At 38.0% G+C, this 17915-nt stretch overlaps 1 protein-coding gene across 1 annotated transcript in view; it reads right to left on the bottom strand.

Moving 5' to 3' along the window:
• Positions 1-1263: 1263 nt before the first annotated feature.
• Positions 1264-17915, bottom strand: part of MOV10L1 (Mov10 RISC complex RNA helicase like 1) — a 39700-nt gene continuing 23048 nt past the window's right edge. The window contains exons 14-26 of the mRNA XM_009883684.1: positions 17197-17255; positions 16551-16666; positions 13250-13280; positions 11916-12094; positions 11261-11407; positions 10433-10554; positions 9522-9621; positions 8889-9053; positions 7240-7413; positions 6334-6483; positions 5231-5338; positions 2148-2285; positions 1264-1359 (exon numbers count right to left, since the gene is read on the bottom strand). Of these exons, the coding sequence (XP_009881986.1) occupies positions 1264-1359; positions 2148-2285; positions 5231-5338; positions 6334-6483; positions 7240-7413; positions 8889-9053; positions 9522-9621; positions 10433-10554; positions 11261-11407; positions 11916-12094; positions 13250-13280; positions 16551-16666; positions 17197-17255 (1585 nt within the window). The remainder of the gene's footprint in view (positions 1360-2147; positions 2286-5230; positions 5339-6333; positions 6484-7239; positions 7414-8888; positions 9054-9521; positions 9622-10432; positions 10555-11260; positions 11408-11915; positions 12095-13249; positions 13281-16550; positions 16667-17196; positions 17256-17915) is intronic.

Here is a 17915-nt window from a genome sequence, read left to right as displayed (position 1 = left end):
CAGTTATTTTTAATTTTGTCAAAATAAACCAAGATACTTTATTCTACAGTATACTTGTAGAAATGCAAAACATGACTTTATTTTTTTTTTTTAACCCACCATTTGAGGCATTGTCTTGACAGACAACTGGACTGCAATGGAAAACCAAGAAAATCCTGTGTGATCTCAGCTATACACACAAAGGCCTTAAAACTGGAAGTAGGGTTTTTCCAGCATGCTTGGCTTAAGATACTCAACATCAGTCAAGTGGAGATATTAATGTATCATTCCATTTCACATCGTGGATGTATTACTGTAACACTCCCATAACAAAATTACCATACACATATATGTGCTTGGGATGGTCCAGTTTTAGGAGGTACTACAAAAGTCTGAGAAAATTAAGAAGCTGAAAAAATTCTATCATAAGGAAAAGCTAACATAAGCGTCCATCAATATTTTTCTTCTGAAGCTTAGAGGATTCAGGCATAGTGTTATAGATTCAGCATACTGTTCCATGCAGAGGCATAGTCATATACATTTTAAACACAAAAGCAAGTAAGTTGTCACTACTATTTTATACTGTTAAATTTCAATTTTTTCACTTCAAAAAAAAAAAAAAAATCTTCTTTGGAGAAACTTCCAACCATTATAGAACATATGTCTTTCCCTGAGGACAAAAGGTGCTGGATTTGCTCAGGACTGAATTTCTGTTAAGTATTCTTAGTTTCCAAACAGATGAGGACTGAACGCATCTTGAATACTGAAAAACTAGTCACACCTGTCAATTAAAGCAAACAAGATAAAAATTTTGCTTATCTTTCCATGGGCAAAAATTTTGATTAAAAAAACCTAAACAAACAAGCAGAGTTTCATCTAGTAGATAATACCCATTTATCAATGTATTATGCATTACTAGAAGGGACGTGCTTAAATCAATCTTCAAGCCAATTTCTTTAATTACAGTAAAGTCACCTTAAACATTTCCCCTGCAGGTCCCATCCCCCACTTCCAAATCATGGTCATCAAATACGTAACGCATCATTTGGGGATATGTAAAAATAACAAAGTCAACAACAGCTCTTATTTAATGCTCAGACTTTTCTTATGGGGTGGGAGAAAATATGGTTATGTTACATGTTATTATGTTTACAATACTTAAGAATGCAAAATCAAATCCTACTATCACAGGTTGTTGTATTTATCAATATTTCAGATGATACGAGCTTTAAAAATATTGTAAATTGATCTGTATCTAGCAAGGTTAAAGTGAAGACCAGACACTCACTTCTGCAGGCATTCCAGCTCCGAAGGCAGGTCACAACCCACATAAACTCTATTCATTAAACTGTACTCTAACAGGGCACAGAAACAGGGATCCTACAAGAGAAGATTAGAGTTTAATTTAAATCATGCTGTTATGTGAAGTGAATTTTCAAACAAATTAACACGGCACATGAATGCAGGAGATTTAATAGGACCTTTTCCAGAAACAGAACACTACACATAGTGCAAGCACAGTGTAACACGTAAGGAAGATACCTATAGCTGCTCTAAGTTACATCTGTTGCACGTAGGTGTGGGGAGATAGAGACTAAACTTTCTATTCAGACCATTTCTGGAATAGTGCTTTTCTTCTTATCTGGAAAGTCAGACATAACATCTTACCAGATATTAAGAAAAGCTCACCTTATTCCTATAGAAGGACCGTGCCTGCGCTCAAAAGGAGCCTGCCTCCCTGGCAGGCTGTTATTTTCATTGGGAACAATCACTTCTACCACCTTCCATTTAAAAAGTGAAGCAACCGCATTTTGTGAAAAATCTGATTGCATAAGGTCATTCAGAACAAGCTTACTGGACTTGCAGGCTGCTGGAGAACTTCAGTGTTGAGGTTCTGACCTATTCTAGAGAGAAAACGGAGGTAGGAGCCTGTATGCACAGATCAGCATTACAATTTCCTTTGAGCTTGGAAGTGTACTGTGTGGGTGCCTGAACTGTCCATACTTATAGGAACCTATGGAGTTCAAATATTCCCAAATACAGACTGAAGACGGTGTACCAATTCTTAACACAATCTGATGTTCCCTCACATCAAATTAACCCCCCAAATCATTAATTTACTGTGACAAACACCACATGCAATTCAGAGATAGAAAACCAAAACTTACTTTCACAAGAACATGAGGATTTCCCACGACAATCAGCAAAGCTTTTGCTCTAGTAATTGCCACATTAAATCTCTTTGGGTTAGAGAGAAAGCCCAAATAGTACTTGTCATCACCAACTAAACCTTCATGAGATCGCACCTAAAATTAATTAGAGATAATTTTAGAAATAGAATAATGAGAAAGCAACTTACCTAGCCATAGTGTAACTTCAACATATTTGCTTACTGCAGAAATCCACAGCAATTGTGCCAGCAATGCACGAGTTAGCTTTGTAATCCAAATTTCAGCTAGCTATTTCCCACCATTGCCTTTCCCACAGAAGTCTATTCTCCAACAGGCTGCTAATGCAACTTCAGCAATTTCAAGAGAATGGTGTACTAGTTTTATTTTAGCATCAGGACTATCCACTATAATTTGAAATGCGAGGTACCAAAACTGCTTCCTAAAACTCAGTGATTTTATCTTTTCAGTAGAAGAAATGCTAGAGCTGCTGGTATTCTAATTCCTACAGCTGAATGACAATTCACAGTGTATCTACGCAAGTTGTCTTCAGTCTCCTCCGACTTAGCTTAGCAAAACCGTCCAAAACAACTAGTGTGCTATAATTATTGCTCATTAAATTTTCACCTCTGTTTTGTCTACATTTGAACCTATCTTTGATAAAAGAAAATTTTCATGACCTAAATAGCGAGTTCTTATAAATAGGAGCATAGTATATACCTAGAAGTACTTTAGGAGGGATACAGTGCTGGATTGAAAAGCTATGGTATGACACAGAACAAAGAAAATAAGCATAGTAACACTGCCCTCAGGAAAAACAAAAAAACCCCAAAAAAACCACAATCTCCCCCCAAGCCACAAAAGAACCCCCCCAAAACCAACTGTTCCTCCACCCCGGCATTCACTCTGCTTTCCAGGGCTCTGTTTCCATAGCTGTTTTATCCTCCTCTTTCCTGGAAATCCTATGTACTCCTGTCAAAAGTAGTCCAGTATTGGTCGTAACTTCAGCTATACATTCCTGGTCTATACTTCCTCCTTTGATCAGTTTGCTTTATATGTTATTACTCAGACTTGAACAAGCTCTGCCTGTACTGTACTTTCTCCAACAGCCCTGAGGGATCCTGGGTCACAAACACCTCAGGAACTCCACATTCCAAACACTTAAATCTTTTTACTTTACTTAGAGACTTACTGTACCAAAAGCACATTACCGTCTGGAAAAAAGCAAGCATATGCAGACTTTTTTTGTATTCTGAACTGAATTCCACACTGTAGAAATACCGCTACGTAGGGGCCATAATGCTCACCAAAAGAAAGTCTAAACCCTCCAACAATCATGTACACTGAGTTGGTATCACTTGCTGATGTTCAAAGTATTAAGTTAGCCTTTCTCTAAAGTTTTCCAGCTGTCTTTTCCACTGATCCAGCACAGACTTTTAGATCTGTCCAGGAGTTCACCATGCCTACAACAGTGTGCATTTGATGGATGTTGTCTCAGAACATAAAGGATCGGTATCACATATTCTGGTAGCAAGAAGCTGCCTGCAAAAAGCCTCAGTAGCTCTCAGCTGACTTATCAGCTGCTGCTTGCACTTCTCAACTCCACATTGATTTCTCCTAGAAAAGCACGAAGAAAAGTCTCCTGTCAAGAGCCCAGCCAACAATCTCACATGCCTGAGAAGACAAAGGACAGAAAAGTAGGACATAAAGAAGCTGCTGTAGTTTTTCCCTTTATGGGGCTTTCAGGTGAATTCAAATACCAGGGATATGTGCATGCACTGGACTAGTATCTAGCATTTAGAGAGGGAACTGGCATACACTGCATCTAACCTCAGTTCAGCCTCAGAGTCTTCTGAAATCTGATGTCTCAGCTGCTACAAATAGGATTTCCACACTCTAGCCAACTGCCTGAAAACTAGGACTACATCTTCGTCTGTCATCCACAGATAACATGCGCTGAGATCTTTCAGAAAAAAAAAAAAAAAAAAAAAAGTAAAAAGAGACATCTGCTGAAGCACACTCGTCATCAAGTTTGCAAAAGAAGGTGAGAGACAAGGTCTGCCAGCTTCCAAATAACAGCAACTCCCTCCCAGTACCCTATGACATAATCCTCTCTCTTTCCCTCTTTGTCAAATGCAAGGGATGGGCTCAACACAAATCCACAAACATCATCTTCCCAAACAAGTGCATCCTCCCACATTTCCTGAACACTCCCTTTTGTTAGCATTTTTTTGAAAGACCCATTTATTGCAAAGAGTGAAACTAAATATCTCTGCATTTTCCTGGTGATCTAAAAATCTCTAGTGGTGCAGTTTATGCCCCTATACCTTCATACTTACACAGATGTAGTCAACCAAAACCAACTCTGAATCAAGGAGGTGATGTAATACTAAAATGATGGCCTGTGACTAGGGTACTGCTGAAGTAGAAACATAGCATGGATTACTCCCCCCGACCCTTTCTTCAAGGCATTTGATAGTTTCAGATTCAAAAAGCTAGTGCCTAGAGAAGACCTCTACCAACATCCCAGCACAGAACTTAAAAGTACACCCTCAAGGTGATCATGAAAGACTATCAAGTGCTCTCCTACCAACACAAAATAAATAAATTGTGAAAAAGGGTATTCAGCTCCTGGACACAGTCAGCATTGGTATCTGGGAAGTCATCAGTTGCATACTGGTAAGTGATGATTCTCAAACTGAGGGTGAAAAAGAATCAGCTTTTATAAGCCTTTTATAAGCTATTACTTTTTAATACTGTGATTCACACAGTTGTCTAATATTTATAATGCATTCAGTTTCACTTAAGTGTGTATAGGGAGAATGGAAAGGTATGTTACCCACATGAAACTCTAAAATAAATTCAGCACGAGTGTCTACAAAGGTTTAAGGTTTACCTCAAAATCACAGATGCTGTACTATTTCCATGCACTTAAAAAAAAAGCTCTGTTTTCAAGTACTGTGTCGGACTGACAAAAATATAGCTTTTATATTTTTATTTTTAAAAGCTCCTATATCAAAAAAGGAAACAAAGAATTAGACACACACAAAAACTCTCCACAGGACCACAACAGATATACATACTGTTGATAAGATGATAACCATGTACTCCTGCCCTTGAAACTCTTCTACTGTGCCAACTTTAATGTCTCCCAAATCAATACTTCTCAGAAGAAATCTAATTTTCTCCACCTACCAAAAAAAAAGTGTTCAAAGGAATTTATTTTTTCATTTGAGAGTGGATTACTTCAAAGCTGAAAACATACTACATATACAAGTATGTGATTTAACACAGAGATGTCACAGGAAATGCCTACACCAAGCTTAGCCGTCATCCACTAGTAAGGATTTAAAATAAAACAGTAACTTTTCCTGAGAAGTATCACATTTGTTACACAACTTACAAGGTGAAATACTCACTACCATCACTTAAACAGAAATCAACAGATTTTTAATGATACCTTTTAAAGAGAAGAACAACTTGGATCCATAAACCCTCTTTTTCCAGTGTGTGTTATATCCAAAACTACGCTTACTACAGATGTGGTATGGCAAGCAGCTTCCCCCAGCCTCTCAAGAAGACTGTGCAGAGATTCCATCTCTGCTTGCCAGCTGCATCATGCAGAGTGAAAGACAGAGGTGAGATGTGACCTTAAGTACCCTCCCAAAAAGAGAAGGAGAACAAGGATTCTTGCGCATTGGAATGCTGGTATGCGTGGGATCAGTATATTGCCATCTGCTAAATGCTGCTTGGAGACTATACCTTAAGTGCTCCAAGAAATGTACCGAGAAACCATGCCTGGCTAAGATGAGGATTACAGTCAATGACCACTTTTTAATCAGCATTCCTGCAATTCAAGGTGACTTTCTTGAAGTGGACATTAGTATTATATGTCTTGCATCACAGGCAGATGAAGGACATAATCATATCAAATGATGTGAAATGTTTTAGGGAGTGTAGGAGGTTCAGTCACATCAATACTATATATAAATATTTGAAAAATAAATATTAACTGTAAACACAGGCAGGTGCACATTGACCAGTAGGATCAGTACAGGGAGAGCTCTAATTTGCACACAGCAGTGAAGTTTTGAGATACGCCTACCTACTTTAACAAACCACAGCCACAATGTAAAACCACAAGCTGAAATACAGCAACTCTGAAGTTCTTAGACATCAGTTATACCTGTTTACGATATGGTGTAATCACTCCAATATCAGTCACTGATACTAGAGCATTTTCATTTTTAGCAAGGTGGCAACAGTACTGCATTACTTGAACTGCTTCAGTTGGATTAAACCATGAATGACTGTGACTTTCACGTGTTTCACTGCCCTGTATTAGGGGAAAGGAAATGAGATGAAGACCAGGTGCAGAAATGACTATGTATTTATTAACAGATTACTCTTATACATCCTAAATGCCAAAAAAAAAATAAAAATACTCTTCTTCGCTATACAGCCTTTCCAATGAACAAGTATCACCTAAGATTTTATATTGTTTTTGTAAGCTGGAGAATTTATATGACAATGGTACTTTAAGTATACAGCAAAGGAGTTAAATCTCAACTCAGAGTAACATGCGTTAGCAAGCTGGTATTCTGCTTTTGTGCAAGGTAGAAGAGTTCAAAACTGAGCGTCTCCAAGCAGTGCATAGTATCACTTTTTACTAACTTGTTGGAAGACAAAAGAAAAACTTTTTTTCCAAAGTACTGTTTTTTCCCCTGCCTACTTAAGCCTTAATAATCCTCTAGTTTTAGAGGCTTGTATTCATTCTAATGTAGCAAACTCTCAACAAAAGCAACCTAAAGGCAGGCGACTGTAGCTCCATCTCGGTCAGTCTGCTACGAATTTAAATTTGTATCAAAACGTCTCCATAACTTGGGCAGCTGCCCAAGTTCTTAGCAAACATTTGACTTCAGTAGTTTTTTCTAAAACCAGATGGTCAGGAAGTCACATTAGTTGCAAAAGAAAGTTTATTCTTTTTTCATATCCTTTCTAGAATTCATTCTAAAGAAAACTCATTTACAGCATCAGCAAACTTCTATCAGGCCTCCCTTATTCAGTTTCACCACGTAAACATTTTACATACCCTTATTCCATGAAAAATTAATGGAAATCCCTTCCTGGGCAATTTCCTCCAATGCAACAGAGAAGTTACTACTGAAGTATCTGCACAAACTTCTAGCTCCTTATGGTAAAACAATTTAGATGGCAAGGCAAGCAATGCAGAATGCGACCTGTAGTTCTTTATGAGTTTTGTGATCTGCAAAGACAAAACCCAAAATCCGTAACCGAAATGGGTAATTATTCATCAGACTTCTCAGCTCTCAAGCAGATATTACCTTACCATCCTCTAGCATTTAGCTTCTCTAAAGCTGCCGGAGAACTGTATTAAAGGCTAAAACTGCAGGTGTGATCTTCTATAAGTATGTACTAAATAAAAGCAGTTTTGTGAAGGACCATTTCTTTCCCCTCCAAAGGGAGGAAAAAAAAAAAAGAAAAAAGAACTGAATGTACATGATAGATGAATTGGTCATTCTCCAGTTTCTTTAAACATTTGATCTATAGGCACGTTCTCCTTTTTTAAGGGAGTCAGATTGTTTTCATGGGGTTTCTATTGATGTAACCTGGTTTTTTTTTTGATGAAGTCTTGACAGGCAGAAAAGGAGCATCAGAACAGTCATAGAACCTGGCCTTAGAAACCAGAAACGTATGTCTTAAAATGAAAGAATGGCCTTAAGGAAGCATTCCAGTCAGTAATACCCAGCTTGAAAAACATACGTCCTGTAAAATGACTAGCGTATGATACTCAAGTCCAATGGTATAGTTAAAGCCCTCACACTTCCTGCTCTCTCACTATACCAATGCTCCTTAAGCATTGTAGAAGGAAAACCACAAAGTTTGCCACAACAGATTTTAGGAAGAAGTGTGACAGGTTTTTCAGTAGGCTGAACCCAACCTAAAGCCCAGGGCCAAACACCCTTGCTTTCCCCCTTAAGTCTGCCATCAGATTTCCTCCCTCCTCTGCTTACACGGTCATCTAGTCATCTTTTGCTCTCAGTTTAATTCTTCAAAGTATATTACCATGAGAATGGGAAAGCATCTTAGTAGGTTTAACCAGGACAGCCCTGTATTTCAGATTCAGACAATAATTTAAAGCAGCTGAAACATTTGTGCTTGTTGTATGTACTATGCCACCTCTGTCACTTCAGAGACCTTAGGTACTTCACCACACAAGAGTTTTGGGAAGCTACCCTTCAGAGGAAGAGGTGTTATAGAAACAGGAACAGTTTATTTTTTTCCTTCCTGAAACATGATGTTTGCAAAATTAATCTTTATGTTTAAAGAGGAGGCTTTGTTTGTCTTTTTATGTTAAAAGTAGAAGTTGTACTTGTTCATTTGCGGAAAATTAAGTTACAAACTTAAAGCAATTGTGGACAATGGAGATGGAAGGGAATTTTAAGCCATTATTTAGAATTCTGCATTGTGTTTGACTTATTCTGCTTAAGAATAGAGAACCTCTTTAAAGAAGGGTTTTAATATGCTGGAGGGCTCAGCATTCTTGCTATTCAGAGTACGTATTGAAAATAATCAAGCTTTCCTAGAGAACTAATGCTTAAGCTAGACTTGTCGTTAAGCATCAGGGAGCAAAAAGGTGGTAAGGAAATTGCAGGAACCACAGTTTCCCCTTTTTTGGTTTAGATGAAAAATATTGACTACAATTGCAGTTTTACTCACCAACAAAGGATTATATGCTCCACAGGCACTAAAAGCATCCTCATCTCTCAGATACACGTCTCTTGATGTCAGTCTTTCCAGCAAAGATACATTTAATCCAAAAGTCAGTGCAATTTTAGATTTTATTACTGGACCTAACTGCTTCGGATCTCCAACAAGAACTATCTGTATATGCAATTAAAAACAAATAATCCACTTTTATTAAACCAGTTATTAAAAGAATGTAGTTTCACTAAATGTAGTTTCAATAACAACATACACACTTCAGAATTCAGAACTCAAAGGTCAATGAATATCAAGCATTCTGCTTTCCTCCAAACTTCTCATCTGTTTGCAAAAAAGGGATAGGCCCAGGACAGAAGTAAATTGTTGTTTTAAACTAAGAAAACATATTTTTATTTGACATCTTCCACACACTGAATCATGCTCTACCAATGTAGACTTGTTTTAGATGTAAAACAACTCATTTAAGTGTGGGAAATAGATATTGTGCATTAATAAGATTTATTACAAGTACTCAGAATTCCATACTCATTACCAGAAAATGGCTGTTTACATTCTACACCATTCCCCAAATTAAAAACAGTAAACCAAAATTTTTTTCCTTTCAGTAAATGATGCTAAGAGAAGTACCTGTCCATTAGCTTCTGAAATCAATCCAAGAGGAATCAGGCTCTCTGGTTCGCTTGCTTGCCCTGCCTCATCCAGAATCACATGAGTGAAGTGTCCAAGCCTAGAATTAAATAACAGGAACCCAAAACAGGGCTGTTTTCAGATTAGTTCATTCTGCCACCCTGTGGTTGACCTCAGCAATTCTGTTAACTTCCTTGTCAAGTGTGCCAGGCAACTCCACACACATAGCAAAGACGGATATTTTCAACACAGAATAAAGAAAAAACAACCCAGTACCTTTGATTTGTCATCTTTGATTTTGCTTACATACTGTGATATACACAACCACTGGTTATCTTAAAGCATTGTTTATACCAAGGTTAAGACACTTAGAAAAGCTTTCCTTGTTCTCAATTTCCTTCAGCTAGTTAATTAGAACGATGCACTCAGTGTAGCAAAGTCAATCCCCAGGCGGTTTCTATCAAACAACTTGAGCCGGTTAGGCTTCAAATTGTCCTTCAACGAAGTGAAAATCAAAATCAGAGGAATCTTTAGTTAACAGCACTTGACATGGTGGTTGTTTACAGTTAGTAAAGGTGACTTGATAAAAACTAAATACAATATAATTTTTAGTGTGACAATAATTTTGAGCCAAAATGACTGCCAACAGCAATGTAATTTTAAAGGCTCCCACTGGTAGTGGAGAAGAAGTTATTGTGTCAGAAATTTTAAATGTTATTCAAGATATGGAGAAAGCCCCTGCTGAAACATTACTAAAATCAAGTGGTTTGCTAGGAAGACAATTTCAAAATAGAAACACATGCAATAAACCATATGAAAACAGCTCAAGTTACAGTATGGAGAATATCTAAAAGCTCTGGGTTTTGTAGCATCCAGCTATCTCAGCGATATTTCTATCTATAGTAGTTTACCGTATTTCTGTTTGATAAAACATTCCTGCACTGCTGCATGTGGTAATTATTATCCTGAACCATGCTGCTTTCCGAATATCATCACCATCTTTGCAGTAAGGTTTCACCATGTCATCAATTTGCTGCAGAAACAAAAAAGTATTTTGTGAAACAAAATACTGCTCTAAAACTAAACCTTTTAATTTGAATAACAAAGCCCACCGAAGACTATTTTAGAAGCTGAGCAAAACAATTAGATTTAGACCCATTCATACACTGAAACGAATTCTTCATTAATTTGCCTAAACAAAGCAGTGCGTATGCAAGACATCTGTGTTTTCTTTATTGTAAAGATCACAATTGAACATACGACTGTTTCACACACATACATATATCTGTATATAAATATATACATAAATTGCACACCCAATGTATTGCGTAAAGATGGCACTGTACTGTATAAAGATGACAATCCTACTTGCTTATGTTTCTGTGCAAGTAGTCTTAATTTGGAGACAAAGGCTTGACTTCAGTAACAGATTTTAGGATTGCTCTGTAAGGGAAAGCATCTTACCACGTTAAAAATCCCACCAATATGTATTTGCTTCTTGTGAGGTTAAGCACTGCAGGACAGAGGTTAAGATTCTATACTCCTACAATCAAATTAAGGACTACGATCAACATTTTCCAGTTAGTCTTCTAGAAAAGCGGAAGTAATATATTCGTACTTTGGATCCTAAACAAGCCTAACCAGCCTAATAATGACTGAGAGTTACATTACCAAATCAGTATTTTAAGATCAAAATATTAAAATGGAAATATTAACTGGCAGATATCTATAATATTTACCTCTAGTGACCTGAAGCTAGCATTAACTCGGACCATAGCTCCTGGTTTTAACTGATTGCTTTGATGCAGCCGCAAGCATATAAGATCTGTTGCAGCATTTGATGGCGCACAAACCAAAATTCGACTGTCTGGTAGAGTATAATGTATCTACATTAAAGAAGATGGGAAAAAAACCATTACTTAGAGAAGTAGCAATAGTGCAAACGTGTCCATTTTCTTTCACCGAATACAGAATCCAGAAGAGTTTTGCATACCTGTTATATTCATCCATCCTTTTGTGCTTCAAGAACACTAACCTCGACAGTCATGACTAAGCGCTCTCAAACCGAGTGTACCGACAGCAGAATTAATTCATGGTTATCCTATTAACGTATACCTGTGCTTCGTGAATATATTATGCACTACTGGAATCACCAGTTAGATACTGTTCACCAAAGCTTTAAAGACAAAGACAAGATGACTTGAAAATAAGCCATTCAAGAGTCCTGTAAATCTGTATCAAGACCTCTCCTCTTTCACAGAGCTACAGAAAATGATCTTAAGAAGAACATTTTGAAAACTCTTTGGGAAAAAAATATGACGGTACTTGCAGAATTACTCTAAGTGTTCCAACACTGAAAAGATTAGAGAAGACTGATTTGTCATCTGCTATTACCTGTAAAATAGCTTCAATTACTGTTACTGTTTTTCCAGTTCCTGGTGGTCCAAAGAGAATGTAAGGTGTTGGACGACATTCGCCACTCAGTATCCTTTTCACTGCCAGTTTCTGTTGCTCATTCAGCATAGGATTGAAAAAATCACCAGCTCTCTGTTCGAGTGTCACAGTTTCACCAACTATAATCAAGATAAGCATATATTAAACCACCACATAAATATTTTAACATATGTCAATTAAAAAAATGCCAATTCACATTATGCTTCAAAGAACTTTCATTTACCTTATGTGGCAACAACTAATGAAATTCTCAAAAATTCTGATTTCACAGAATAGCATATAGAAAATAAGCCATTAGTATTTCAGATGTGTATTGGAACTTTAATAAAACTGAAGGCCAGAAAAGGACTCTGATTATGTAACCCAACAACCTGTAAAAACTCTATTCAGTAATTTTAGCATCAAGCTCACTTTTTTGTCCCAGAATAGCAAAATTTCAGTAACTTTCAGTAACTGGTACTTCAAGGATAGTACCAGTACTAGATGACCAGTAGTAAGTCATGACTACTGAAATTTCTTAATCCTGTCTGAATTAGTCTAGCTTTAGCTTTCCATAGCAGCATCTTATTAACCCTTGGACAGAACTGCATTCTAGGCAATCCATTTCATATTTCTGTAGGCATCCTATTGCTACAAAGTGATAAAATCACCCTCTTTGGCAATTAAGTATACTGATACTAAAGTCACACTTCCTAGAAAAACACAGGAATCGCCTGGGCTTTCTGAAAACTTTTCTAAAGTTTTAGCATCTTTGGCAAAGTAGCTATCCCAAGAATGAGACACAGCATCCCAGTAACAAATTGGAAGCTTTGAACATGAACAAAAATTTTCCAGTAAACAACCAAGAAATGATAATTTATCAAGTATAAGATGTATCACTAGATGTTTGTTGCTCCCTCCCTGGAAGTGTTCAAGGCCAGGTTGGATGGGGCTCTGAGCAACCTGATCTAGTGGGAGGTGTCGCTGCCCATGGCAGGGGGGTTGGAACTAGATGACCTTTAAGGTCGCTTTCAACCATTCTATGAACTGGAGATGTTTAAGTAATCCACAGAAAGACTCCAATGAAACTTCCTGCTAGTACCATTCTAGAATTTGTCTTTTTAGATGGAACATGAGGACATCTAAAAGGTATCTTACTCAGCCCTAGTTTACTGAAGTGACTGCAATCCTGAACCGCCTATACTTGAATATAAAGTATTAAAGTATACCAAGTTGGCTTGTTTGTGCAGCTACCCTCATGACATCTGTGGTGTTCACCTCCTTTGATGCCACGCATTTTGCCTGTTCGTTCTGCAGTTTTTTGACCTGAAAACAGCAAGTGAAGATAAATGCATTTATAACCTTAAGATGAAAGGCAGCTATCTTCACTAACACTTTTGAAGTTACTAGTTTTTAATTTTTTCAATTAAATAGCATTATCTCATTAAATAGAATATCTACTGTGAAGACAGAAAGATAGAGTAGTAGAAGAAGGTGCTAGGAATTACCACCTTAAATTTAAGACTTCTAAAAGTTTGGCTTATTTTAACATTAAACATTTATTTCACAAATACTTTGTAGGCTCACATGAAGATTTTTAAGCCATGGCTGAATAACTTGTTTCCTTCCACAAAAGCTAACATTCACATTCTATACCACTAAGCAAGATGACACCTCTTCCAGATTGGAGCATGCGAGAATACTGCTTCTAGGGAATTTGGTGTTTTCAAGGTATCTGGACAATGTGCCTCAATCATTTTAATAATACTGATCCCAATCCAGTCAAGTGATGAGTGTTAGAGGTTGATTAATCCTTCTTGTACAGGACAGAGGTATCATCCAGAGATGTTTGCTGCTTCCCCAGAACCATGTCACTGAAAGACTGCAAGGCTCATCTAGTCTTGATTACTCCTTTGGTGCTTACTCATGCGGGTATTAGTGACACCTTGAATAGATCAAGGGGAGGATTATATAGCACTGGGGTAAGCATGGGGGGTCCAGGTGATGCTCTCCACCATCCTTCTAGTCAAACAGAAAGGACCCAGTAGAAGCAGGCATCTTGCAGAACAATAACAAGCTGTGCTGCTGCTCTCGCCAGCAAGCTGCTCTCACCAGCATGGCTCTGGGTGTATGTGCAGGAGCTCCTTGACTGCACATTATTAATTGCAAAATCAGAGACATGTCTGAGTTGTTACCACAGGATGATGGAAGAGCAGCAATATTGTCTGGCGATCTGAAACAAATCCCTGCCAGAAGGAAGACAACATGGATAAGACTTCTGACAAACAATTGGCATCAGTGTCCTGATCACAGGTTGTGCAGCTTCCTGGAGATTTCAATGATTCACACACCTGTTGCAATTCATCCAGGAAACATCTACAGTTTCTACACTGAGGTGGCGACAGCTTCCTAACATAAATGGCTGACATAGTGATCAAAAATAACACTCTACTAGACTTGCTGCTTATATACATGTGTCCGTATACCAGCCTTTGCTGCAGAGATTGCAAGACTGAAGGAAGGCTAAGAAGGTAAAGCAGCAGAGTCACAACTCTGGCCTTCTAGAGCAAACCTCAGTTTCTCTAAGAAATCACCAGGCAAAATCCTCTGGGAAGCTACTGTGTGGGGGAAAAGGTGAAGCTAAAATGTGGCAAGAACAGAGCGATACGAAGGGACTTAGCAAATGCTGTGGTGGAAGAGACAGTTCAAGGACCATGGAGGCTCAGAGATGGATAAGAGAAGACAATTCACTGATGGACGATATAGGAAAAAAACCCTCAACATCTCTTCTGCCTCACATGCAGGCTTCCAGACTCCTGTGCAAAGTAACAGCAACAGTATGGGAAGGCAACAGAAAAGTAACAGAAGGGGAGGACCACGCTACAAACTCCTTAGAGACACTGGATGGGGTAGATGTGATTCACCATGCTGATATGATTGTGGACACTGCTGTCTGTTACCCACAATAAAAAATAATCATGACAAGCCAGGGAATGTCTCTGACAGCAGGAAAAAGCTAATATTGCTCCAATTTAAGATGGACAAGGAAGATCTGGGGAACTATATATAGCTCATCAGCCTCACTCCAGTCCTTAGAATTTCATGGAGCACATCCTTCTGGATTCCAAGTCCTTCACACGACTGGAAAAAAGGGTGACCAGCAATAGCCAACATGGCTAAACAAAGGGGCAGACCTTTCATGACCAGCGTGACTTTCCTCTATGATGAGGAGACTTATGTGGACAGACTATTACGCTGACAAAAGAACAGCAGTCATTGTAATACTCCGTGACGTCAGCAAGGCTTTTGGATTGATTTACTTACCACATCACTCTTATTTGTAGCCTGAAGACACATTTGCTAGATCAACAGACAGTTAGATGAGTTGAAAATTGAGTGAACTACTGGGATCAAAGAGTATTAATCAATAGTTTGTCAAAAGTTAAGAACCTCAGGGTTGTTGTTGGGACCAATATTATTCAGTTTCTTCATCAATGACCAGAATGAGATCAAGTAACACCCTCAACAAATTTGCAGACAACACAAAATCAGGAGTCATACCTCAAATGCCTGATGATGCATCTTCAGTTCAGAGGGACTATGAGAAACTTGGCAAGAGAGCCAACAGAAAACTCATGAAATTCAGTTAGAAGTGGAAAGCTCCACACCTGGGATTGAGTAACTGTGTGAACCAAGACTGCCTGAGCAGTAATCCTCAGGCCCTTTTCAGGATCCTGGGTTACTGTCGATGATAGAACTCTATATGAGCCTATATCACGTTCTTTTTATGAACTGGAGAGGCTAAGAGAGTGTGGATTTTTAGTCTGGCCATGAGGAGGTGAAGAGGCAGTCTAATAGCCCATGATGGCTTAAATCAGAGCTTAAAAAAAAAAAAAAGAAAAAAAAAGAGAGACAAACTCTTCTTTGTAGTCATGTATGATATAACAAGGGACCACATCTACAAGTTGCAGATGAAAGGCTCATACTGGGAATTAGGAAAAAAATCTTGAGTGGAAAGGTGGTGAAGCACAGGTTGTGCAGAGGCTGTGGAACCTCTAGACAAAAAAAAACACCTCCCACCCACCCCCAAGCTGACTTGATTTAGTGATGGTGACAGTCCTGCTTCAAATAGGAAGGACTAGGTAACCTTCTGAAGTTCTTTCCAAGAAAGATGTCTACATTCTCTTCATATAATTTAACCAGCAGTTAAGAAGCCTGGGTAAATCTACTCAGAATAGAATGATTACCTTCTATCACAAAATTATTTCCTGCCACAGTGACAGGACTTAAGTATCTAATCAACAGTAGCTACAAAAACTAGTCTAAGGCAAACCTGACAATTCCAATTACAATCATACAGTTTTTTATAAGCCCTTTCCATTTGAGATGGGACTGTTAGCTTAACAGTATCAGTTATCATAAAATCCCCTGTCCCCAGGCAGCAAACAAAAACTGTGATCAGTAAGCAGCAGAATACAACTTCACTTCTTTGATACTCCATTATGCAATTCATTTCTAACAATAACTGTACAGTAGGTATCCGTTACCAATCTGAATGGTATTCAGCATTTTAAGGAACATTTACAGAATAGATACCTTACATTCTTGCCAGGAACATTGTTCAAGGCCATCATCAATGACACAATAGTCAGTGGTATTCTGGGTCTTGATAGCTTGTGGTGATTGTAAGACAAGCCTTTCTGGAAATAACACTTCAAATATAGAGGGGAAAGAAAAAGTAGAGAAATTTGAAAGCCACACAAACACTTTGCACATTTCGCTGATTAACATTACTGCTGATATATCAACTTGCTCTGAGTTGCCAAAACTGGTTTATCAGAACTAATGTAAAAGTGGTAAAGACATGTGCGAGCTCATATGGATCATTCAACTCAACCATAAAACAGGAAATCAGTCCTTTTTCATAAAAGGTAACACAAACACTGCCTTTTCACTTGCTGTTATTATAGCAGTAAGATTTCTACAGCTCTTAGTGGCTCAAACAGGTGACAAAAGTTTGTTCCCACTCCTCTCCCCTGTGATGGCCCACAGATAAATTCATTCTGATGATACCAACCTCTGAATCTAGAGTAGGTTTTTTTTTTTTTAAAAAAATAAAATTACAGAAAACTCCTCTAAAAACAAACTACAATGCATTCTTCTCAGTATCCCCTGATGTGAAAAAATATAAAACACAAGACTCCCCACAAACTCCTGACAGCTTAAGTCAACTGAAGTGTACCTTTTTCACCCAGGTAGACAGCTTGCTCAACTGCAAACTGGCATCGCCTGTTAGTAACCCTGTTATCAGAATACAAATTTGTAGATTAAAGTAAAAGCTTACACTTCCATAAACTACACAGTAAAACACCTGCAAGGTATCTGGTATTTTTTTTACTGTGCACCAGTGCATATAAAAATAGGGGGTTTACATAAAAACATTTTTTTTTTTTAAAAAAAGAAGCATCTATTGAGAAATATGCTGCAGAAGTCAGTCAACAGTTTTGCTACGAAAAACACTGATACACATATTCTCTAGCTCTTCAGTGAGACAAAGATGGCTTGATGTTCCAGACTTAGCCTTTCAAGGAAGTTCTCTGCAAAGCTGATTTTACAAGGAAGATTAAGCAACTCTGTACAGATAATAACATCCCATGAATAAAACAAAAGTATAAAAGGATGGGTGGTTAACATCAGCAATTTTTTTTTTTTTTCATAGTCTTGCAGCCATATTGGTATATTTTACCCTTAAAAAAAAATAACAAGACACACCCCACCCCCAGCCTCCCCCCAAAAACCCCAACCAAACAAAAAAACACCTCACCTCATCATCCCCTTCACTTTGCTGCCTGGCATTGGTGCAACCATTTAGAGAGGCTTAAGACAAGAATTCTTTGTACATTGTGACTACAGTTGCAGTCTTTTACCAATGAATGTAGTGGCAAAGGTGTGTTCAGGGAA

Source organism: Charadrius vociferus, unplaced genomic scaffold (genome assembly GCF_000708025.1).
Source record: "Charadrius vociferus isolate BGI_N301 unplaced genomic scaffold, ASM70802v2 scaffold43, whole genome shotgun sequence".
NCBI classification, from domain to species: domain Eukaryota; kingdom Metazoa; phylum Chordata; class Aves; order Charadriiformes; family Charadriidae; genus Charadrius; species Charadrius vociferus.
Note: the sequence above shows the minus strand (reverse complement) of the source record. Positions and strands in the feature narration are given on the sequence as shown.